The 23456-nt window shown below is 52.3% G+C and overlaps 1 protein-coding gene across 5 annotated transcripts in view; it reads left to right on the forward strand.

Annotated features, from left to right (window-relative positions):
* SMARCD3 (SWI/SNF related, matrix associated, actin dependent regulator of chromatin, subfamily d, member 3) overlaps positions 1-23456 on the forward strand; it is a 99412-nt gene that overhangs the window by 71913 nt on the left and 4043 nt on the right. For all 5 annotated transcript variants that reach the window (XM_019499009.2, XM_014604431.3, XM_019499008.2 and 2 more), the window contains 4 exons: positions 11912-12073; positions 15805-15902; positions 18963-19098; positions 21596-21718. In XM_019499009.2, the coding sequence (XP_019354554.1) occupies positions 11912-12073; positions 15805-15902; positions 18963-19098; positions 21596-21718 (519 nt within the window). The remainder of the gene's footprint in view (positions 1-11911; positions 12074-15804; positions 15903-18962; positions 19099-21595; positions 21719-23456) is intronic.

The raw sequence follows: 23456 nt of genomic DNA on the forward strand, positions 1-23456 counted from the left end.
GTAACCCCTGGGGGCGCCTTGGTGAATAAATACTCACCAATTCCCTTCTGTGCCCCCGTGATGAACTTATAGGCAGCCACAAGGTCGCCTCTCAACCTTCTCTTGCGAGGGCTGAAAAGGTCCAGGTTCTCTAGTCTCTCCTCGTAGGGCTTGGTCTGCAGGCCCTTGACCGTACGAGTGACCCTTCTCTGGACCCTCTCCAGGTTATCCACATCCTTCTTGAAGTGTGGCGCCCAGAATTGCACGCAGTACTCCAACTGCGGTCTGACCAGCGCCCGATAGAGGGGAAGTATCACCTCCCTGGACCTATTCGTCATGCATCTGCTGATGCACGATAAAGTGCCATTGGCTTTTCTGATGGCTTCGTCACACTGCCGGCTCATGTTCATCTTGGAGTCCACTAGGACTCCAAGATCCCTTTCCACCTCCGTGCCACCCAGCAGGTCATTCCCTAGGCTGTAGGTGTGCTGGACATTTTTCCTCCCTAGGTGCAGCACTTTGCATTTCTCCTTGTTGAACTGCATCCTGTTGTTTTCTGCCCACTTGTCCAACCTATCCAGGTCTGCCTGCAGCTGTTCCCTGCCCTCTGGCATGTCTACATCTCCCCATAGCTTTGTGTCATCTGCAGACTTGGACAGAGTACATTTGACTCCCTCGTCCAAGTCACTGATGAAGACATTGAAGAGTATCGGTCCAAGGACCGAGCCCTGCGGGACCCCACTGCCCACACCCTTCCAGGTCGAGACCGACCCATCCACCACGACTCTCTGGGTGCGACCCTCTAGCCAACTCGCCACGCACCGGACTGTGTAGTCAAGTCTAGATGAACTGGTGAATGTCACAGCTGAAAGCATCCATGAGCCAAACCTGTAGGGAGAAAGCAGAGGATTCTGCTTCAGTGAGATACCCACACACATGCACGCACAGGTGAGGGGAGACCTTTTTACCTTACCTCTGCCTGTACAGGCCATTCCCTTCTCCCCTCTGAGTGCCATCTTGTCAGCGAGCCGTCACAGCCATGACCAGGCCCATGCTCACAATGTTCTTCTTTCACTTTTCATTGCTTTTCCTTTCATCATCTTTCCTTCATTTCCACCCAAACATGAAGCATTGGGGGTTCTTAACCTTCTTGTTTCCAGCAGCTTTGGGTTCTTTCTCATGTACCGCCCCCCTTTTCCATTTGTAGAGCTGAGCCAGTGAGCATCACTATGTTTTGGTCTGGTATTCAGAGTGGGACATCCCTTCTGCCATCTTCCTTCTCCTTTCCCCCTGTCATCACATTGTAGGTTTTCATAGGGGTGGCAAAGGCTCCCCATGTGTTGGGGACCTGGCTCCTTAGGGAGCCTGAGCTAGTTATTACCTCACTAGCGCCTCCCATGTCTTGCACCTAATGCTTCTATTGAGGCAGTACAAAATGGCATTTGCCTTTTGTCCAGCTGCATCACACTGAAGACTCTTATTGAGTCTGTGGTCTACCAAGATTCCCAACCCTTTTCCATAGAGCTCCCATGTAGCCAGGTGTCCCCATTTTGTATTTTTGTTTTTGATGATTCTTCCTGAGGTGCAGCACCTTACATTTGTCCACAGTGAACTTCATCCTTTTAGCTCCAGCCCAACTTCCCAGTCATAGAATCATAGGGCTGGAAGGGACCCCCAAAGGATCATCGGGTCCAGCCCCCTTCATGAGGAGGAAAGACATCTGGGGTCAGACGACCCCAGCCAGGTGACCATCCAGTCTTCTCTTGAAGATCTCTAGGGTAGATTTCTAGTGTTCCCCCATGGCGCCCTGGTGAACAGTTGTTCACCGAGCCCCTGATGTATGCCTCTGATATAGTGGTAAGCCGCAATCAGGTCCCCTCTCAGCCTTCTCTTCTTTAGGCTGAAGAGTCTGAGATCCCTCAACCTGTCCTTGTATGGCTTGCCATGCAAGTCCCTGATCATACGTGTGGCCCTTCTCTGGGCCCTCTTGAGCTTTTGACGTGTGGCGCCCAATGATCGTCAGAGGAGGGGCAAAATGAGGCGTTCTGGGTAAGAATGCAAGGGGGCATGGGGAAAGGGACTTGATAGTGGGCATCTACCACAGACCGCCTCACCAGGGGGACGAGCTGGACCTGGAGTTCTCAGGTCAGCTCACGGAGGCTGTAAGGACAAGGGATGTGGTTGTCATGGGTGACCTAAACTACCCAGACATCTGCTGGGAGGAGCAGTCAGCCAGGTCCGGCTGCTTACATAGGTTCCTAGCTGGGATACAGGAGGTGCATAGTCCTACCAGGGGAAATGCCTTGCTGGACTTGGTCCTTGCCATGGGCGATGACCTGGTGAGGGGTCTGCAGGTACTCGACCACCTGGGCGATAGCGATCATCGCCTGCTAGAATTTGCTATCCAGCGCAGGGTGGTGAAAGCAAGCAGCAAGGCAGAGGTCCTCGACTTCAGGAGGGCCGACTTCTGTAAGCTAAGAAGGTTAGTCTCAGAGCTTCACTGAGATGGGAGTCTAAGACAGGTGGTTGTTCCTCAAGGAGATGATCCTCCGAGCTCAAAGGGAGTCAGTCCCAATGTGCACCAAGGTGGGCAGGAGTGCTAAGAAGCCCCCTTGGCTCGGCAAAGGCATCCAGGGATGCCTGAGGTCAAAAAAGGAGGCATATGAACAGTGGAAGCAAGGGGCTATCACCAAGGAGGATTACACCTCCATCGCTCGGGACTGCAGGGAGGCTGTTAGGAAGGCCAAGGCAGAGATGGAGCTAGGGCTATTGGCCAAAATTAAGGATAATAAAAAGTCCTTTTTCAAATACATAGGAAGTAAGAAGATACCGGGCAACATGGGGCCCCTACAGGATAGGCTTGGCAATCTGGTGATTGTGGCAAATGAAAAAGCTGACCTTAATGAATTCTTTGCCTCCATATTCCTGAACAAGGACCGGGACATCTCCCCCACTAGAATTGCGGACGGACCCAGGGGAGGCATCGCCATGCCTAGGGTCAAGGACAACTTAGGGAACTTTTGGAGGAGCTGGACGTGTTTAAATCAGTAGGTCCAGATGCTCTACACCCAAGGGTGCAGAGGGAATTGGCGGGGGTCATAGTGGGGCCCTGGCATGGCTCTGTGAGTGCTCATGGGGCACTGGCCAGGTACCAGAGGATTGGAAAAGGGCCAGCATGGTCCCCATTTACAAGAAGGGGAGAAAGGAGGACCCTGGCAATTATAGGCCGGTCAGTCTTACCTCAGTCCTTGGGAAGACCTTTGAGAAAATTATCAAGGAGCACATCTACATGGGCCCAGCATGGGAGGTAATGCTCAGGGGCAACCAACATGGGTTCATTGAGGACAGATCCTGCCTGACTAATCTGGTTTCCTTTTATGATCAGGTCACAAAGTCCCTGGACAAGGGTGTTGAGGTGGATGGTGTCTTCCTGGACTTTAAGAAGGCCTTTGACACGGTTTCCCACCACATTCTCTCAAAGAAACTAGGTGACTGCGGCATTGATGCCTACACAGTCAGATGGGTGGCAAATTGGCCAGACGGTTGCACCCAGAGAGTGGTGGTGGACGGGTCGTTTTCTACCTGCAGGGATGTGGGCAGTGGGGTCCCCCAGGGCTCGGTCCTGGGGCCTGTACTGTTCAACATCTTTATCAGTGATCTGGATGTGGGCGTGGAAGACACGCTGTCCAAATTCACTGACGACACCAAGATGTGGGGCGAGGTGGGCATGCTGGAGGGGAGGGACAGAATCCAGCTAGATCTAAACAGGTTGCAGAGGTGGGCAGATGAAAATAGGATGGAGTTCAATGCAGACGAGTGCAAGGGGCTGCATCTAGGGAGAAGGAACCAGCAACAGACATATAGACTGGAGAACACCCTGCTTGTCAACACGGTGGCAGAAAGGGATCTTGGAGTTGTTGTTGACTCCAGGGTGCACATGAGCTGCCAATGCGAGGAAGTGGTCAGTAAGGCTAACTGCACTTTGTCGTGCATCCACAGATGCATCACAAGCAGGTCCGGGGAGATGATCCTTCCCCTCTATGCGGCATTGGTAAGGCCACAGCTGGAGTCCTGCGTCCAGTTCTGGGCGCCGCACTTCAGGAGGGATGTGGATAGCACTGAGAGGGTCCAGAGGAGGCCACTCGCATGGTCGGGGGCAGCAGGGCAGGCCCTACGAAGAGAGGCTAAAGGGCCTGAATCTATTCAGCCTCCACAAGAGAAGGCTGAGAGGGGATCTGGTGGCCGTTTACAAACTCACCAGGGGGGACCAGCGGGAATTGGGGGAGGCTCTGTTCCCCCAGGCACCAGTGGGGGTTACTATGAATAATGGCCACAAATTGCTAGAGAGAAGGTTCAGGCTGGACATCAGGAGACATTACTTTTCAGTTAGGGCTGCCAGACTCTGGAATGGGCTCCCAAGTAGGTGGTATGCTCTCCTACCTTGGGGGTCTTCAAGAGGAGGCTGGACAGATATTTGGCTGGGGTGATATGACCCCGGCACCCGTTCCTGCCCAGGGCAGGGGGTCACACCTGATGATCTGTTTAAGTCCCTTCCAACCCTAAGTACTCTGATACAGTGGTCTCTTGTTATTCTTCTGCTTCCATTGAGTTGGGATAGTTTCTTGGTGGGCTTCCAATACTGTGCCCCTTTGAAGCTCCTAGCCCTCCTGGGGACGTTTATACTTCAGTTTATTTTCCCATGACACCTTGGCTGTTAGCTCATTGAGTCAGATGAAACCCCCCTTTTTGAAATCTAGTGTCCTAATTTTGCTGACCTCATGCTTTCCCTATCTTAGGATCTGGAATTCTAGCTAGCATATCATGATCACTTTAATCCCAAGTTACCCATCACCTTCACATCTCCCACCAGTTATTTCCTATAGCTCAGGACAAGATCCAAGATAGATGATCCCCTAGTTGTATCCTCCACTTCCTGGAAGAGAAAGTTGTCCTGCACCAAGTTAGGAACCAGCTTGACATTTTCTGTTTGGCTGCATTGTTATTCCAGCAGATGTCTGGAAGATTAAATTTTCCCATCAGTACCATTCCACTTAGATTTGTCACCTGCTTGAAGAGTACCTCATCCACCTCCTCTTCCTGATTTGGTGGCCTGTAACAAATCCCCGCTATTATATCAGTGCTGCATCTTTCACCTTTCCTCTTCACCTAAGTGCATTCTGCTTTGATGTCTTCTTCCTCCTGAGCCAGGGAACAAGTGTATGTGTTTTTGACATGCAAGGCAACACTACCACTTTTCTTCCAACTCTGTCCTTCTGAAACAGTGCATAACCCTCGATGTTTGTGTTCCAGTCATAAGAGCGGTTGCACCAGGTCTTTGGGATGCCAGTCGGAGCATAGTTCTTTTCACAGGCTGCACCTTCCAGCTCACCTAATTTAGTCCTCGTACTTCTCGCATTTGTATACGTGCATCAGGTGTATTTTGCATTTTGACCCCCTCACTTCCCTTTTGCACCATTTGTTGCAGTCCTGTAACTCTCTGGACCTTTCCCAAAGTTGAGTTGCTCTTTGAGTCCTTCCCCCTTCGGACTGCATGCTCTGTTGCTGAAGAGTTTTGTTCACTACCCTCCATGAGACCTAGTTTAAAACAGTCCTTACTAGACTGGCCAGACAATGTCCAACGATGCTTTTCCCCATTCTGGTCAGATAGATCCCACCTCTCGATAGCAGCCCTCCTCCCAAGAACATGTGCCTGTCGCTGAAGAAGCCGAAACCTTCACATTGACACCACCATCTCAGTCACATGTTTACTTCCAGGATTCGGTGGTCTCTATGATGGTCTCTCTCTGAACCCCTGCTTTCCATGGGAAGGATCGATGCAAACACCCTTTGTGCTGCAGGCTCCTTAATCCTCCTGCCCAGGGCCTCATGTTCACCTCTGATCTGGTCCGTGTCATTCCTGGCAGTATCGTTGGTGCCTACATGGACAATCAAGAAAGGATAGCGGTCTGAAGGATGGCTGAGATTTGGCAGACTTGCATTTCCTTCTGTCTAGGCCAGCATTTCCCAACCTTTTCTGTCCCACGGCACAATTACCCAGCCTTTTCCATCCCACGGCACACCAGCCTCCCACAGAGCTGAGTGGGGGCGGGGGTGGTGGTGAGCAGCCGAATGCGGAGCCGGGGGGAGGGGAGGGAGTCGGTGCAGGCCAGGGCACAGGCGCGGGGTGGCAGTGGTGGCACTGGCTGTAGCCACGCCCCACCGGGTGCCACGCCCCACCGGGTGCCACGCCCCACCAGGCGCCACGCCCCCCTGAGATTCCGCAGCACACCTGCGCGTGTCCGATGGCGCACCGGTTGGGAGACGCTGCTCTAGGCTGTTGCCTTCTCTGCCACATGCATGCAGATGTCCTCTCCTCTGCCTCAGCAGCAACGCCGCAGAGTGCGTGAAAGTGGTTTCTGACTTCAGTTTGTTCCTCTCCGATCCTGGGGGCCTGCCCTCAAGCAGTCACATGCTGCCACTTTTCATTGTCCTTTGGCCCCTCCAGTACCAGCCTCTCCTAACTCCTGTTTAAGTCAACTTCCTGGTCCCAGATGCAATGCAACGTGAATACCTGTGCTTCCAGTCCTTGAATCTTCTCCTCCAGGGCAGACACCAGCTTATACTTGGTGCAGATGAAGTGCTCCTGACGCTCTGTGGAGCACAACTATGCTGTAAGGATGAAAAAAGAGTTTAGGGTGGAGGCATATCACAAGAACCTGCACACCAAGTTCCCGCACCAGGGTCCTCGCCCACTCTCCCACCCCACACACAGTCTCCTGCAATCAGGCTCTCGCCTGGGGTAAACGCCCTAGGCAAACTCCTCTCTTTGCTGCCCTCTAGTCCCTGGGTTTGGTTTGGTTTGGTTTGGTTTGCTAGGGGCTGCCTTTTTATAAGGCTGTCTATTCTAGCTCCACCTCTCAATTACCTAAGCCAGCCCACCCAGAGCAAGCCCTGTCACTCAGTCACTCCAGAGGGGGGAAGACAAGAACAGGAGAGAGCAAAACTAAAAGGGCAGTCGCACACCACAGGTGGGGAGGACCCCAAATACACACACTAGGCATTAGGCAAACACTCTAGCAGCAATCAGCCACACCAAGTCACTAGCACAGAGAAAAGCCTCTTCAAGATAGTCTCATAGTTTCATAGTTGGTCGGGTTGGAAGGGACCTGAGCAGATCATCAAGTCCGACCCCCTGCCATGGCAGGAAAGAGCACTGGGGTCAAACGACCCCAGCAAGGTGTACGTCCAACCTCCTCTTAAAGCCCCCCAGGGTCGGAGCCAGCACCACTTCCCTTGGAAGTTGGTTTCAGATCCTAGCCGCCCTGACAGTGAAGTAGCGCCTCCTGATGTCTAGTCTGAATCTACCCTCTGCCAGCTTGTGACCGGTATTATTAGTCACTCCTGGTAGTGCTCGGGGAAACAGGGACTCCTCCAATGCCTGCTGGTCCCCCTTGGCAAGTTTATCGACGGCCACCAGATCCCCCTCAGCCATTTCTTGTGAAGGCTGAACAGGTTCAGGTCCCGTCGCCTCTCCTTGTAGGGCCTGCCCTGCTGTCCCCGGATCATGCGGTGGCCTCCTCTGGACCCTCTCCATGCTGTCCACATCCCTCCTGAAGTGCGGCGCCCAGACCTGGACGCAGTACTCCAGCTGCGGCCTGACCAGTGTCGCGTAGAGGGGGAGGATCACCTCCTTGGCCCTGCTCGAGATGCATCTGTGGATGCATGACAAGGTGCGGTTGGTTGGCCTTCCTGACCGCGTCCCCACACTGTCGGCCCATGTCCATTTTGGCATCAGTAATGACTGCAAGATCCTTCTCTAACTCTGCACTGACGAGAAGGGAGTTCCCAGCCTGCAGGTCTGCTGCTGGGTCTTCCCCCCCAGGTGCAGCACCTTGCGCTTGTCAGTGTTGAAACCCATCTTTTCTCATCCGCCCACCCCCGTAACCTGTCTAGGTTCGATTGCAGCCTATTCCTCCCTTCTAGCGTGCCCACTTCTCCCCACATCTTAGTGTTGTCTGTGAATTTGAACAGGGTACTTTTTACACCCCCCCACCCCCCCGTCAAGATGAAGATGTTGAACAGTGCAGGTTCAAGAACCGAGCCCTGGGGGACCCCACTGCCCACATCCCTCCAGGTCAAATAAGACCCGTCCACCACCGCTCTCTGGGTGCGGCCCTCCAGCCAGTTAGTGACACATCTGACTGTGTAGGTGTCGACGCCACAGTCCCCTCATTTTGTAATGAGAATGGGGTGAGAGACCGTGTCGAAGGCCTTTCTGAAGTCCAGAAAGACTACGTCCACTGCTACCCCTGCGTCTAAGGATGTTGTGACCTGGTCGTAGAAGGCACCAGGTTGGTCTGACAGGACCTGCCTCGAATGAACCCGTGTTGGTCGCCCCTAAGCATAACCTCCCCTGCCGGCCCCTCGCGGACGTGCGCCAGGATAACCCTCTCAAAAAGCTTACCCAGGATCGAGGTAAGACTAACTGGCCTATAGTTTCCTCCCTTTTTTGAAGATGGGGACCACATTGGCCCTTTTCCAGTCCTCCGGCACCTCGCCAGAGCACCACGAGTGCTGGTACAACTGTGCCAGGGGTCCCGCAATGACCTCTGCCAATTCCCTCAGCACTTGGGGGTGGAGATCGTCAGGACCAGCTAATTTGAACACGTCCAGCCCCTCCAGAAGTTCCCTGACTAGGTCCTCACTGACCCTACGCCTGGGTGCGCCTCCCCCAGAGCCTGAGGGGGTCCCGGCGGACAGACTGATCTGGTCCCTGCTCAGGAAAATGGAGGCAAAGAAATTGTTAAATAGGTTAGCCTTGTTGTCTGGTGCAACAACCAGATTTCCTGGCGTGTCTTGCAGAGGCCCCACGTTACCCACGAGCTGCTTATCCCACCATCAGGGTCTCACCCCTGAGCTGCTTATCCGAGAGCCACCGCTCTCTGGTTATGGCTCAGCATACAGTCAGCGCCAGCCTTTGCCCAGGGCCTTGCAGGTTGGGGTCCGAAGCCTCTGGACATGGAGAGAGCCTGGCCTGCTACGTGCACAGGGCCAGACCCCACAGAAAGTCATAGCCAGGGTTGGAGTTTGCATTTGAGAGGAAATGGGATGTGGAGGGGGGTATGCTTCCTCCTTCACCTCCCGCCACAGTGGGTTGGGACCCAGGGCAGGAGCCATCCTGGCCTGTGTGAGTCCTGTTAAGGTAAAGCAGTCTCCAGGTGAAAGTCTTGGGCTGAGCTGTGTGAGAGAACGCGTATGGATGATGCCTCGAGGAAATCCCATTACTGTAACTTCCTCAAGTAAATGATAATCAAGGGTGTTTAAGAAGAGCACAGAGTGGAGGCATGCACTTGGGAACCCCTAACCAGGACTTTGGTTGTAAGATGGGGTGCACAGACTGGAGAGGTCCCAGGATGAGAGCGATACGGATGTGTAGCTTGATTGTAGAATGGCCTTGAGTCGTCTATGGGATACAGCTGTGGGAAAAAAAGGCTACTACAATCCAGTGTGTATTTGGTGGACTCCCTGGTGACTTCTGTTTCCTGGAAGTCATCGTCCTATCGAGGGACTGTTGACAAGTCGATAAAAGGAGGTGACTGCTACCACTGCCCCACTGTATGCCATTCTGGTCACCAGTGTGCAAAGAGGTGAGTTCAGACTGGAACAGGTCAGGAGGGGTCCGTGGGATGGTGAAGGGAATGGAAGCCATCTCATGTCAAACAACACTGAAGGGGCTTGGCTTGGTGAGCCTAACTAAATGGAGATGGGGTGGAGAGGGGATCATGTTCTCCTCATGCACTGGTGGGATGAATGCTAGGGAGGACAAAGAGTTTTTTAGGCTGAAAAAAGCCTAACATTGGCACAGGATCAAATGGTTATGAACTGGCTGCAGATAAATTTAGACTGGGAATGAGAAGATTATCAGCAGGAAGTTCTGGCAGGTCCCAGCAGAGTGGTGGGGGCAAAGACCCTGTAGCATTTTAGGACCAAACACTAAGTTTATGGCAGAACCAGTGTGATGGGACAGGACGTTCTTGGTTCTAAGGTCACCTTGTGAGATGTGGACTCAGTATCTGCCGTCCGCACGGTGAGGTAAAGTGATGACTCCAGTCCAGTGGTTGGTGTTGGCTAATTGCAGGCTCAGGGCTCTTGCTGGCAGCTTGCAGGAGCCAGGAAGGGTTTTTTTCCCTAAATGAAAGTTACTGGCTTTGGGAGGGTGGGGGCAGGGGGCTTTCGGTTCCTCTGAAGCACTGGGACACAGGGCACAGTCAAAGCTGGGGCTTTTGGGCAAGCTGCACTGGTGCTCCTGCCAGTACTTAGAAAACTCAGAGGTGTCCATGGCTAAAAGATCTTGCTGTTCTGCTCGCAGTCAGACCGATTGCCAAATTTGGGTCAGGAATAATTTTTTTCCCCAGGTCAGGCTGGACCATGTGGGTTTTTGCCTTTCTCTGTAATGGGGCCAGGGTCCTGTTCCCAGGATCCTCTGGGCATCTAGGACCAACTGTGTCCCTATTTTGCAGTGGCTGGACACTGGCAGTGTCCTCGTCTCCCCTGCTTGTTACGATAGTATCTGGCAGGATGCTCTGGGTGGTTCTGGGCTTGTGTTTTGTAGTTGTGTGAGAGGGTTGGAAATGCTGATTTTGTTTGGAAGTGGAGATTTTGGGGAATCTTTGAATATCAAGGGCCTGAATATCAAGGGCACAGGATTTGGTATCCTAGGAGGCCCCTGCCAGTTCCCTGCTCCTATTTTATAAGGTATCTAGTTAGGAAGATGACATCACAAATGTCAGGTGCGTGTGATAAAGGCAATGGTGTTGGTACAATACGCTCCAACTTCTGTAAGGCATTTGATTTGGTTTTTGGCATTTTAGTGAAGAACTGGAACAATTCAAAACAACATGGCACACATTAAATGGATTAAGAACTGGCTAATTGATCACATAAGACTATTTTTAGTGGAGTCCTGCAGCGATCGACACTTTGCCTTACGCTATTTAATGTTTTTATCAGTGACTCGGAATAAAAGATAAAAGAGACACTCCTGTTAATACAATTGAATATACTGTTGGCCTTTTGCAACAAAAACACACCGTTGTCTCATATTCAGCTTGAGGGTCATATGGAGTCCCCAGAGCCTTCCCTGCAGTGCTGCAGCCCAGCCAGTCATTCTTAGGCTGTATTTGTGCATGTAGTTATGATGTCCCCAGTGCAGAACTGTGTACTTTATCCTTGTGAAATTTCATCTAGTTGATGAAGGACCATTTCTCCAGTGGTTTTAGATCATTCCGGATCCTAGTCCTGCCCTCCAGAGTGTCTGCAATTCCACCCAGCTTGGTGTCATCTGCAAATTTGCTAAGCATGTGCTCAATCCCATCCACCAATCATTAACGGAGATGCTGAACAGTACCACACTTGTGTCCAAGCGGCTTGTTTGAGTCCCCAAAATAACACCGCCACAGCATCAGTCAGCTCAGCACAGGCTGCAAAGCTGATCTTATATCTTTCCATTCGCTAACAAGTCAGCCAAGGGCCCGGACATTCAGTGACTGGGGATGGGGTTTCCTTGATTGCAGGTCACTAATTCAGATCTCAGCAGGATTAGTTGTGATGAGCACGTATTGCCATGAAGCTACTGAGCAGCCTGCTCTGCGCAGTGCTCTTGGTGAGTCTCAGTCCAGGTTGTGCATCTGCATGACAAAAGCAGTGATGCACCTTGGCGAGTAGGTGCCCAGGACTGAGCGGGACACAGAGACTGACCTTCCTGTCCTACTCAGACATCCTCTTCTCGTCAGCATGGAGGGGCACATCTAGGGCCCCTGGCTCTTCTGCTGCCTCAGCTACTAGGATCCGGCCCCTTCCATGAGAAACTAGTTCACGGGAGAGTTAAAAGCACAACTCACTCCTCCCTTCTGCATCTTTCTTTGCCTTGCAGCCTCCACAGTTTAAACTGGACCCACGATTAGCGCGCCTGCTGGGGATACACACGCAAACCCGGTCAGCCATCATCCAAGCCCTGTGGCAGTACATCAAAACAAACAAGCTGCAGGATTCACACGATAAAGAATACATCAACTGTGACAAGTACTTCCAGCAGGTAAGGCCTCCTGGGGGCAAGGTCTCTGCAGAGCAGGGCGACAGCCTACCTGGCTGCAGCTTGGACATTCGGGACTTCCAGTTTCCTGTAACAACACCTCTGCACTTCTTCAGGCCGGTGTGGCTGTCAGCAGACAGAGCCTCCAGCAGGCACTATGTCCCCACACCTGTTCACAGCCCTTCCTGCTGGGAGCTCCAGGTTGGGACAATGAATGTGGAGCCTCCTCCAGGCCCTATAGCTGGGATCAGGGGCCAGGACACAGCTTGTAACGAGGTGTGGCGGTTGGCACCACTTTGCAGTAGGCAGCAGTGGACACGATAATGGAGCCACACCCCTGATCCCAGCTATAGGGCTCGTCCTCTTCCCCAGCACAGAAAGGATCTCCTGTGTGCTGTGAGAACTGTTTTGCAGGGTTCTGAATCACAGACCCCAGCTTTCCTGATGACCATGTCATGCTAATCCTAAGTGACTGGTTGCACAGACTTCCCAAGGCTGGCAGGAGCAGGACAGGCCAGATGCCCCTGGAAGGGCAGCTTTCTCCTGGATTGGCAGCCCGCTGCAGGATCCCACCCATGGGCTGTGTGCGGATTTGAATGCATGCTGCCAATTTGCGTGACAGCCAGATCCCCTGGAGAAGAATCCCACCATCTTGCTGGTGTACATGGTGCTGGGTAGTGTCACCATAGTGGGGCTGCCTCCCTTTGCTCTGCCTTGTTTCTCCTTGCTTAACTTGGGGTGGAGTCGTGATAGAGGCTGGAAGGGATTAATGTTTCCTGTGCCGGTGGGCAGAGCAGGACAGACAGGCTAAGGAAGGGTGTGTTCCAGCTGCCTGCTTATTCCTTTTCCGTCGGACACAGCTGGTGCGTGGACTCAGCTCGAGGGGTTCTTGATTTCTGAAAGCGTGATCAGGCCGGTTCTGCTTTTGTGAGGATCTCATCTGGGAAGGGGGTGCTAGCTCACAAAGCTCCATCTCCATGCTTGTGGCTGTCTACAAACTCATCATGGGGGGACAGCAGGAAATAGGGGATACGATGTTTACCAGGGCACCCATCAGGGTAACTAGAAACAATGGCCACAAACTGAAGGAGAGCAAATTTAGATTGGACATCAGGAAAAAAATATTTACAGTGAGGGTTGCCAAAATCTGGAAGCAGTGGAGTCGCATCTTACGCGGGGGTTAGGTTCTAAAGTCGGCACATAAGGCGAAAATCACGTATAGTCAAAATTACCCTTGAAAATCCCTTAAATCGTCCCTATTGAGGGGGTCGTCAGGGCTTGATGTCGATCCAGGAGGCCATGGGACCGGCTTGGGTGACGGAGAGCGAGATCGCTGTTTCTTCGGTTGAGCACCAGATGAAGTAGTTGGCTTGCGTTTAGGGGCCATGTTGTACGAAAAATACGTATCTTTAAACACTAGACTCACACTCAGTGCGGCGAGATGCTCACACTACGAGCGGCGGGAACTCCTTGAGTGGAATGGCGGGTGGAATCGCCCGCACTATTTAAATTGTTATTTTTCTCTCTTTTTTTTGCCAAGTGCATATAGTTGAATTCGTGTAAGTTAAATGCACGTATGATGCGACCCCACTGTACCTTCCAAGGGAGGTGGTGCTGTCTCCTTCCTTGGAGGTAGTTAAAAGGAGATTGGATAAACACCTGGCTGGGATCATCTGACCCCAGCACTCTTTCGTGCCCAGGGCAGGGGTCGGACTCGATGACCTAATAGGTCCCTTCTGACCCTAAAGTCTGTGAAATCCCTGCTGTCATGGCAACCCTGCTATAGGATCCCCTTCATAAACTGACCAGGCTCCACCTTAAAGTTTCCTGGGATTTTAACCTCACGGTTCCTCCTGGGAGGCTGTCCCCGAGCCTCAGTTCTCTGACAGCTAGATGCCCCGCTCTAATCCCCAGCCTCGGTCGGTGTTTACCCCATCTTGTCTGTGTCAGCGTGGTCTTTGATCTGAGACGGTACGTCCTGTCCCTGTGCAGGCCCTCTGAGGCACTGGTAGACAGCAGTCACGTTCCCTCTCAGCCATCACTTTGCCAGGCTAAACAAGCCAAGATCTTTCAGCGTCCTTTCTTCTATTCCCCTAATCATCCTAGCAGCCTTTCTCTGTACCTGCCCCAGTCTGAATTCACCCTTTTCGGTTGTGGATGGGCACCTGAAACACCTGCATGGCTCTGCAGTGTCACCAGGCCCTTTACCATGGCATTCATACTTCCCCGGCTCTTCTGAAAAAACCTTACTTGCCTTTTTTTATGGAACATAAGAAACATCAGCAATGCCAGACTGAGTCCGACCAGTGTCCATCTAGCCCAGTGCCCTGTCTCTGACAGTGGCAGGAGCGGATGCTACCGGGGGAAAGCAATGAACCAGGTATCTCTAGAGTGAGCCAGCCCCTTATTCAGTAGCCTCGCTGGATCCATTATTGGTTTAGAGATGCCACATGGTGGCCACTTCGTGCTTGCAGCTGATAGTCATTCTGTTATCCACTAAGGTGATCTTTCTCCTGTCTATCATTTCCAGCTGATGAGCCATCTGTTTATAACAGAAATTATTGTTGCTGCTGCCAAAGTGCATGATCTTGCACTTCATATTCATCAAGCTATCCCTAATTCTCCCTAGCATCAGACAGGGATCGTGGGTGCCTGAGGCATGGCTGCAACCCCTTTAAGGAGGCAGGGTGACTAAAAGTCCAGCCATGAAACTGGCCATCACTTATGGGAGATGTTTTTTTGTGTTGCTTCTTTGGGCTTTCATGACCACATGCAACAAGGTCTCCTTGTGTAAGGAGGAAATGTGGGGGTTTGATCCAGCTCCTGTCCCACCCTATACCCACGCAGTGCACACCGGGCTTGCCCTGTCCTCTGAGGCAGATGTGTGGAGCAGCATGTGTCTGGGTGGTGGGCTCGACTGTGCTTCAGTGCCAGCTCTGCCTAACATCTCCGAGGAGCCTGACATCCTCTCCCTTCCTGCAGACCATCAATCGCTGCACTGCCCAGCTTCTGCAGCAAATGAGGCAGCGTCCAAGAGACAGATGCCGGTCACTGTGCCGGCCCCATTCATCGTCCACGCGGCCTGCTGCACTAGGCAGGGGGTTTTCCTGTGGACATGCGATTAACAATTCATAGGACACCATGTAACAGTCTGTTGTTGTTCGAGGAGAAACTGGAAACCAACTCCCAAAACTGTCAATGAAAATATTTAGGTTTTGGTTTTAAAAAGTTTTTTTTAAATTTAGGGTGGGATTTTGTTTTGTTTTTTAAACATTTCAGTCAAGAAGATTATGGGAAAACTTGAGGTGGCTGCTGCTGCTTTCTTTTGGATTTGTTTTTTTTTTCACCATAAAATTAACTATTTTTTGCAGGCGCTTTCTGGGGAGGAAGGGGAGGATTTTAACATTGCCTTTGAAAAATAAATAGCATTTTTTTATCCAGGTGTCTTCCCCGGTGGTCGTAGTGGGAAGGATCTGCCACTAGCACAGCTAGTCCCTTAAGTGAGCTGTTCCCTTCAGGTGCAGGGGCCCTCCCGCACCCCCGCCTACCCGGCACTGACTGCAGCCTGCCCTGCAATGAGAGGCCGGGGGCGGAAACTGCGTCAGTGTAAAGTCTTCCCGGGACAGTTTGGAGGCGTGCTCAGTGCTGCCTCCTGCTGCAGTGCCCAGCTTCCTGCTGGCTGCTCCCTGTGAGCTCTGGGCCCAGGATAACAACCAGCTCTTTCCTCATTTCAGATCTTTGACTGTCCACGGTTAAAGTTCTCCGAGATCCCGCAGCGACTCACGAACCTGCTGCTGCCCCCGGATCCCATAGTGATAAACCACATCATCAGGTGTGTGTGCTGGGGACAGGAGCCCAGGGGCCCAACATCCCTGGGGAGTGCTTCAGCTGTGACTAGAGCTGCGTGCCCTCCTGCTGCTCCCGCAGGCCCTGCGGAGCTGGAATTCATCCTGTGCAAAGGCCCCGCTTCGGCGGGAGGTGCAGAAAATGCCCTCGTTGTAGAAGAGCCGGGCAGAGATGTGTGTTGTGCTGGAGTCACCACATCACAGAATCATAGAAAATTAGGGTTGGAAGGTGTGACAGGGGCAAGCTTTCACTCCCGGTGCAAGCACCAGCCTGTCTCCTATTTATGGGCCAGCTGCCCACCTCAATCGCCTGCCACGCCTTGATGTAGTAATAGGAGGATGTTAATCAGGCGGGAGGCTACCTATTTTGAACCCCAATCTTTAAGGGGATCTCTGAAGCTCTGTTCCACCCCTACACTGCAGCCCAAGCCTTGCAGATGGCATCCCAGGCAGCTAAACATGGCCGTACCCTTCACCCATTAGCTGTGGTCCCTTCTCTGGGACCTTTGGGCCCCCCTTAGGCCCTGGCCCTGTCTCGGGCCAGTCAGGATCCCGAGCCTCTTGCTCTCTGGCCATCCCTCATGGTGGGACCCTGGCCCTTTTGACCCCTCTGTGGGTCCTGGCCCCAACATGGACCAGTCGGGTACCTTGGGTCAGGTCTAAGCTGCTTGCCTGCTCACAGGGTTTGGGGGGTCCCCCATTTCTGGCTCAGGTGCTTTGCCCTGCAGGATTACTCACCCCAGCAGGCTCAGGCACTTCAAGAAGCTTACCTGGCTTTCCCTGCATTAAATAACCCACCCAAAGGTGGGGACTGAGGTTAAGGTGGCCTGACCTAGCTTTCACCGGGGAGGTGCTCACTCCTGGCATTTACATGGGGACTGCCATGCCACCAGCAGCCCCACCAGGCCGCCTGCCCTGGTCATGTCCAGGACCAATGAGGCCTCCAAGCCATCCCCATAGCCTCACCCTTACCTCCAAGTGTTCCTGGCAGGGCTCAGCAGACAGGTGTTTCTCCTCTGCTGGCTGGTCACTAACTGCCCTCGGCTCAAGGAGCTGCGCCTTAAAATGGCCACCCCCATCAGGCACCTCCCCTCCCTGGCCCAGTCCTCAGTGGCAGGAACGGCCAGTGCCCTGCCACAGGGGCTCTCAGGAGGTCACCTAGTCCAACCCCCAGTGTGAAAGACTGACGAACCACGGAACCAGTGGAAGTCACCAGGTGAGCACCCAGGACCAGTGCAAGGCCAGGTGCAATAAGGGATTTCATAGATTTCACAGACATCAGGGTTGGAAGGGACCTTGGAAGATCTTTGAGTCCAGCCCTCTGCCCCAGGGGCAGGAAGTCAGCAGGGGTCATAGGATCCCAGCAAGATAAACATCCAAATGTCTCTCGAAGGCGTTCAAAGTAGGTGCTTGAACCACCTCTGGCGGCAGTCTATTCCAAATCTTGGGGGCTCGGACAGTAACGAAGTTCTTCCTTATGGGGTTGCTAGCACCAAGTCATACTCAATAAAGCAGGGGACCGAACTCCGGGGCTACTGTTCTGCAAACATCCTGGGCAAGGGCTCCACTGCAGCTGTGACATGAGAATGGCAGCCACCACTTTGGTCTGTAGAAATCCAGCACCCGTTGGGGGAGAGGCTGCTGAGAGCATCCACCGGATCAAGCCCCTTCAGGAACCTGGGTGGGAGCAGCCTCACTTCACATCCCGACGGGGCTTTGGCATGAGCTGCTCAGTTCTGCTGAGACTCGCTGGCTCTGGGCATGGGTGTCCCCAGGGCTTTGCGATCAGAACCGTGGCACCTGTGGCGTTGGGGGTCCCTGGGAGGAGGCTATGGACCAGTGGGGTTTGCAGAACAGCAGCCCTGGAGTTCGGCCTCCTGCTTTCCTGAGTATGACTCGGTGCTAGCATCCCTTATTGCACCTGGCCTGGCGCTGGTCCTGGGTGCTCACCTGGTGACTTCCCCTGGTTCTGTAGTTCATCAATCTTTAAAACTTCATCAGCAAAAACATAATGCAAACAGTGGCGACCTGTAGGAGGTACACGGGTGCACGTGCACCCCCTGAAAGCACTGGTGCACCCCCTGATTGGCCGCACTTGCTGCTTAGGCAATGGGCAAGGGGGCAGGCGGGAGCGCTGGTACCCCCACTGCAAGCACCAGCCAATCGCTGCAGTTGCTTCCAGAAGCAGCTGCAGCCACTCCCGGACGCGGCTGCAGCGATCAGCTGTGGAGGAACTCTCTCCCAGGAGCGAGATCAGCTGCGGAGGATCCCCCTCTCCTCCCCCCCAAGAGATTGGCAGCAAGATCAGCTGTGGGGGGACACCCCCCCCCCCGGCAATGAAACTGGTCGGGGGAGAGGAGGGGGGCACATCCCCCCCCCCCCCCCGACTAAGGCAGCACCAGTAGCCCATGAATGCAAACATGGTTTTCTTTAATTAAATTACTTTAATAATTCTAGTATGTTTAGACCTTAACATAGGGTTTCATGAATTGAAATTTGATTTAATTTTTAAAAGAATGCATTTAAATTTAAAAAGTCAGTTTAAACAAAAATGACTGATACTTTATCACCGGGGTGTCAAACATGCAGCTGTGGAGCCATGTTGAGGAGCCAGGGATTTCAGGGCAGGGTGAGTGGTGACAGAGTCCAGAGCCCCACTGGGGACATGTTTGAGCCTTGTCAGAGTGAGCAGCAGCTGTGGTAACCCCTGCAGTTCCCTGCTGCTGCCTGTCCTGCTGCCAGAAGTGGGTGGATCTGGCCTGGGGGCCAAATGAGTTTGACACCCCTAATTTACCTTTTTTTAAATTTAAATTGTTGATTTTGGTCCATTCTGACCAGAGTAGCTAGGAACTTCGCCCACCCCTACACCCATGCACACACTCCCTGCTGTGTCTCGGACCAGGAGACGTGGAGGCTGCAGCTCCGTGCAGTTCTGCGGGAGCAGCTTGGCCTGGACCTGGAGAACCTCTGGGCAGTCTGTCCAGTCGCAGCCCCGAGTGCATTGAAGCTGAAGGGAGGGTCACAGCTCCATGTTGTCTTCCCTGTAGCGTTGACCCCAATGACCAAAAGAAGACAGCATGTTATGACATCGATGTGGAAGTGGAAGATCCCCTGAAAGGACAGATGAGCAGCTTTCTCCTCTCTACGGCCAACCAGCAGGAGATTACTGCACTGGACAACAAGGTATTGGCATGTGAGGGAGGAGGGATCATGTCCCGAGCACATGACTGTTACATGGCACACTTGCAGGAAGATGTTGAGGGTGGGCGTGCTGCAATGGAGGTGCTCTGCGGGAGAAGAGGTCACAGGCTGTGTTCTGGGGCACTGACCTAGGGGTAGGGGAGGGGAGGGATGGTCCCAAGGGGCACATCTCGCAGGGCTGGTCCTGTGTGACTGCAGCATAGGAACAGGGTAGTTTGGAGGGGGGATGACAAAGAAGCATTCCTTGGGGTGGCAATATTGACAGTTGGCAAGGCCAGAAGGTGCCTCAGATGTAACACACAGCACAGAACGTCACCACCATACCTCCGCACTGAGTCCGACAATATGCTTTGGACTGAAGAGTGTCCTTTAGAAAGGCGTCTAGTGTCCAGACTGGGTGCCTTGCTGGAAGGGGCTTTAGTCACACAAGTACTGGGCTTGGTTGGTGGGTACCTGGGGCTTGTGTGCGCTAGGAGCACATGGCCTGCAAGGGAATAGCGTATACCCCTGGGCTCCCCTTCCCGTAACCACCACTGCTGCAGCTCTACGGCAGGACAGCACAGTAGGAGGTCCAGTGAGCTCAGCAGCACCAGCAGCGGGGTCAGGGGCCATTCGTGTTGCTTGCATGGCAGCAGGGGGGATTGCCCATGTAGTAGTGGCAGTGTGGGGGCTCGTACAGCAGCAGTGCGGTGGGGCTCGTGGTGGGGGAGAGGGTGCATGCAGCACAGGTCCTGGGGAGCCAGTGCAGCCCCTGTGGTGCTGGGGTGGTGACCTGTGCAATGCGCAGCCCCAAATGCTCTGAAATTGGGCCACCCTGTTCTGACCCTCTGTGGTCTTCCTGTGCTCCTTGCAACAGAAGAATCACTCTGTTACTGTTCTGTAGTCAAACAAAAGAGACCAAAGAGCTGGTATTTTCCAAAGGGGGCTTGAGCCAAAAAGGTTGGGAACCACTGGACCAGGTCAGCGGTGCCCAAACATCTTGGGCTGCAGGCTGAAGAAGTCGTGCAGGGTCCATCTGTGGCCAGATCTGGTGTACAGGATCAGCCCACGGGCCAGATTCAGCATGGGATCAGTACATAGGTGTGATCTGACATGTAGTTTCAGCCCCGTGCACCAGATCAGGCCTGTTCCTCCAGCCCTGCACACACCAGGTCAGGTCTGTTTCTCTGGCCTTGGTTCCACATATGCTGGATGGAGCCCTGGTCCCAGCTCCATGCACCATGGATTAAACCCTGGCCCTGCACATGTCGGATCAGGCTCGCTGTCCTGTTCCCATCCCCATCCCCACGCACCCTGGATTGGGCTCTGTGTGCTGGCCTGATCCAGCATATGGGCCATTTCTTCTGGCCACAGGGCTTGGGAGTTTGGCAGTGGGGCAGCAGTGGCAGCATTAATTGCCACCGCTCCCCTGCTGCCAAAGTTCTGGAGCTGTAGAGAGCCCCACAAGCTGCCTCAGCTCCACAGGCCAGAGATCCAGCACCATTGGACCATGATCTGGTAGACCCTTCAGGTTTTGATGTCCATAGATCAGTGAATATTGAAGGGGCTGCATATCAGAAACCCCTTGACCACATGACCCAACAACTTGCTTTCCACTGAATATGCTCCATTCTGCCATTCATGCTGGTTACATTGCCCTGAGTGCTCACTAGAGGCCTCCTCCTTCCTTCTGTTACAGCAGATTATCTTGACGCTGTCTCTAAAGCCCCGATGACTCCTCTGTAAGCCCTTCTAGTCTGTTGGCTGTTTCTTGTGCCATATCAGTCCTAGAGAAGTGGGGCTGGAAAGGACCTGCAGAGGTCACAACTAGTGCTTGAGACAGGAACATCCCTATCCAAACCACCCCATACAGATCTACTGTCCAACCTCTTAGTAAAACATTATGCTGCTCCTGGCACATGAGTAGTTCTGCTGACTCCAGGTGCCTGCTCTCGCAAGAAAGGCCAGCAGGTTTTGGCCCCTGCATCAGCTGGTATAAGTGTTTGGTCTTGGACCTGATCAAGGCAAGCAGCAGGACAAAAGTAACATGCATTAGAGTCAGTAGCACTCCAGGTCCTGCCAGAATACAAGCTCCCATGATCTCCTAACCTGGGGCCTGTTCTAATGACAGGCTTGCATGGCACCTCGCACCCAGGCCTGGCAAAGTGGAAACAGAGAATTCCTTGTACCCTCCAGGGCAACAAGCTGGCCCCTTGACACTGTATACTTCACCCTATGCAGGGCTGAAGATGTGAAGGGAGGAAGATCCTGCACAATAGTCAAACTGTACGTAGGAGAGCAGAACATGGCCAGGCTATCGGGGTTAGCAACCCCACTCTGAAGAAAGGTGCCGTGGGGCCCTTCATAATCCCTAGTGGTCACACTGCCAGGTCTGTATCTTGTATGAGGAACAGATTGGTGGCCGGGGCTGGCCCCTGAGTTCCTGGCACTTGGGAAGTCTTCAGTAAAAGGGCACCCATCTAATTTTTCCTGCTTTCAGATTCACGAGACAATCGAATCCATAAATCAGTTAAAGATACAACGTGACTTCATGTTGAGCTTCTCCAAAGACCCCAAAGGGTACATCCAGGACCTCCTCCGGTCCCAGAGTCGGGATCTCAAGGTGAGTGGAGATTTTGGGAGGGGGAGAGGAGGTCAGGGGGGTAGGGCTCCAACCACATAGTTCCATGGGTCATATGAGAAGCGGCCACCATTCATGTTGATCTCAAGTAGTAGTTCTTGTTTGTTCTAACCCGTGTGATTCACATCGCTTTGGTTAAATAATATTGTTTCACCTCTTGGAGCACTGTGAGCGTGGGGAAGGTTCATTACCACAGAGCCATTACTTTATCATCTGTCTAATCCCTCCCTGCCCTTTGAGACTCACCTCTGCCAGTGTGTACAAAACTCACATTTTGTTAGACGGTCGAGGTAGAAGATAAGAGCTGAGCAATGTTTATAATGGAAACTCTCATTATTTTTGTCCATCTAGGATGTCCTGGCTTTGGGTCTTTTATTTCCTGTCTGCCTATCTGCAGTACAGTGGACCCCTAGTCCTTGGTGGGGAATTCTAGCTGCTGATTCACTGCAATAATGAATTATAATAATTCACAGAAATACAGATACTTTGCCTCCTTTGCAGATTGTGGATGCATATTTGTGTTGCCTGCAAGGAGGTGATAGCTAAACTTGTGATCAGATGATGAGGTTTGGGTGGCAGGATGAACTGGGGCTGTCTTGCAGTAAAATGAAACCTAATGAAATCACATAAAATGCAGCTATGTGACCCTGAAGTGCCACAGTACAGCTTTCCTGTTTGTTAGTTCTTCCTTCTCATTTCTTTTACAGAATAAACAAGCAGATTAAATGGCAAATGTTTTCTTACTGCAGTCTTGAGGCTGCCAATTTAAACGCAGAAACATCAGGAAGTTAAAAAGTTCATTTGCTTGTCAGGACAGTGAAAAAGGAAAGTCCAAATCACTATGCAATAATATTTTCCTTTCTGAGTTTCACACTTTGCACTCTGCCCCCAAATGATCACTTACCAAAAAGACAGTCACATTGCTGAAGCCATGAGATTTCTCCCACTTTGTGTTTTAGGTAAGATTTGCAATGATTCTTGAGTTTTGGATAAGATTTTCAGTTATTAGTGAGACTATTACAGGATATGCTGACCTTTTTATGGACAGTCCTTCACAAAACCTTTGATAACCTTTAAGGTTATCATAGTGATGATGATGATGATGATGATGATTTATAGTACATCCACAAGTGTGTTGGGCATCTCAAAGGTATGGAAGAGAAGCAGCATCTGAGCTGAAGAGCCTGCATCTTAGATTAGGCTGAACAGTGAGAAATAAAAGTCCCTTTATACAAAACATGTGACAAGAACAGGACACTTCAAAACATCCTAGGATCAGAGTGGAAATGGCAACCCTGGGTGACTGATGAATATTTCAGATGCCCTACAAGTTCCTGCTTAGTTTGGCACAAGCCCAATAGGTGAAAACTCCTTTGACACTTTCCAGTAGCATCCCTAATCCTGGACCACATACATGTTGCTAATTATGTATTTTACCTCATCAGAAAGATGCATGTATTGCAGAGTATAGGTTGAAAGAGGCAGTGTGTTTTGTGGCTCACATCCCTGAGCGAATGGCTCAGCCAGGAGAGGATTACAGTGCCAGTTGCCTTAGGTCATTTCTGCATATAGGGCTATTTTAGGGGATTTAGGTGTTGTTTTCTGTTTATCTTGTGTAAGGATTTATTACATATCCTGCCGATTCTGAGTCCTCAGCCTCTCCCAGCCTTGTTGGTCTCTGTGCTCCTCTCCCTGTGGGAACGGGGTCGGTCTGCAGGGA

Source organism: Alligator mississippiensis, chromosome 5, assembly GCF_030867095.1.
Source record: "Alligator mississippiensis isolate rAllMis1 chromosome 5, rAllMis1, whole genome shotgun sequence".
NCBI classification, from domain to species: domain Eukaryota; kingdom Metazoa; phylum Chordata; order Crocodylia; family Alligatoridae; genus Alligator; species Alligator mississippiensis.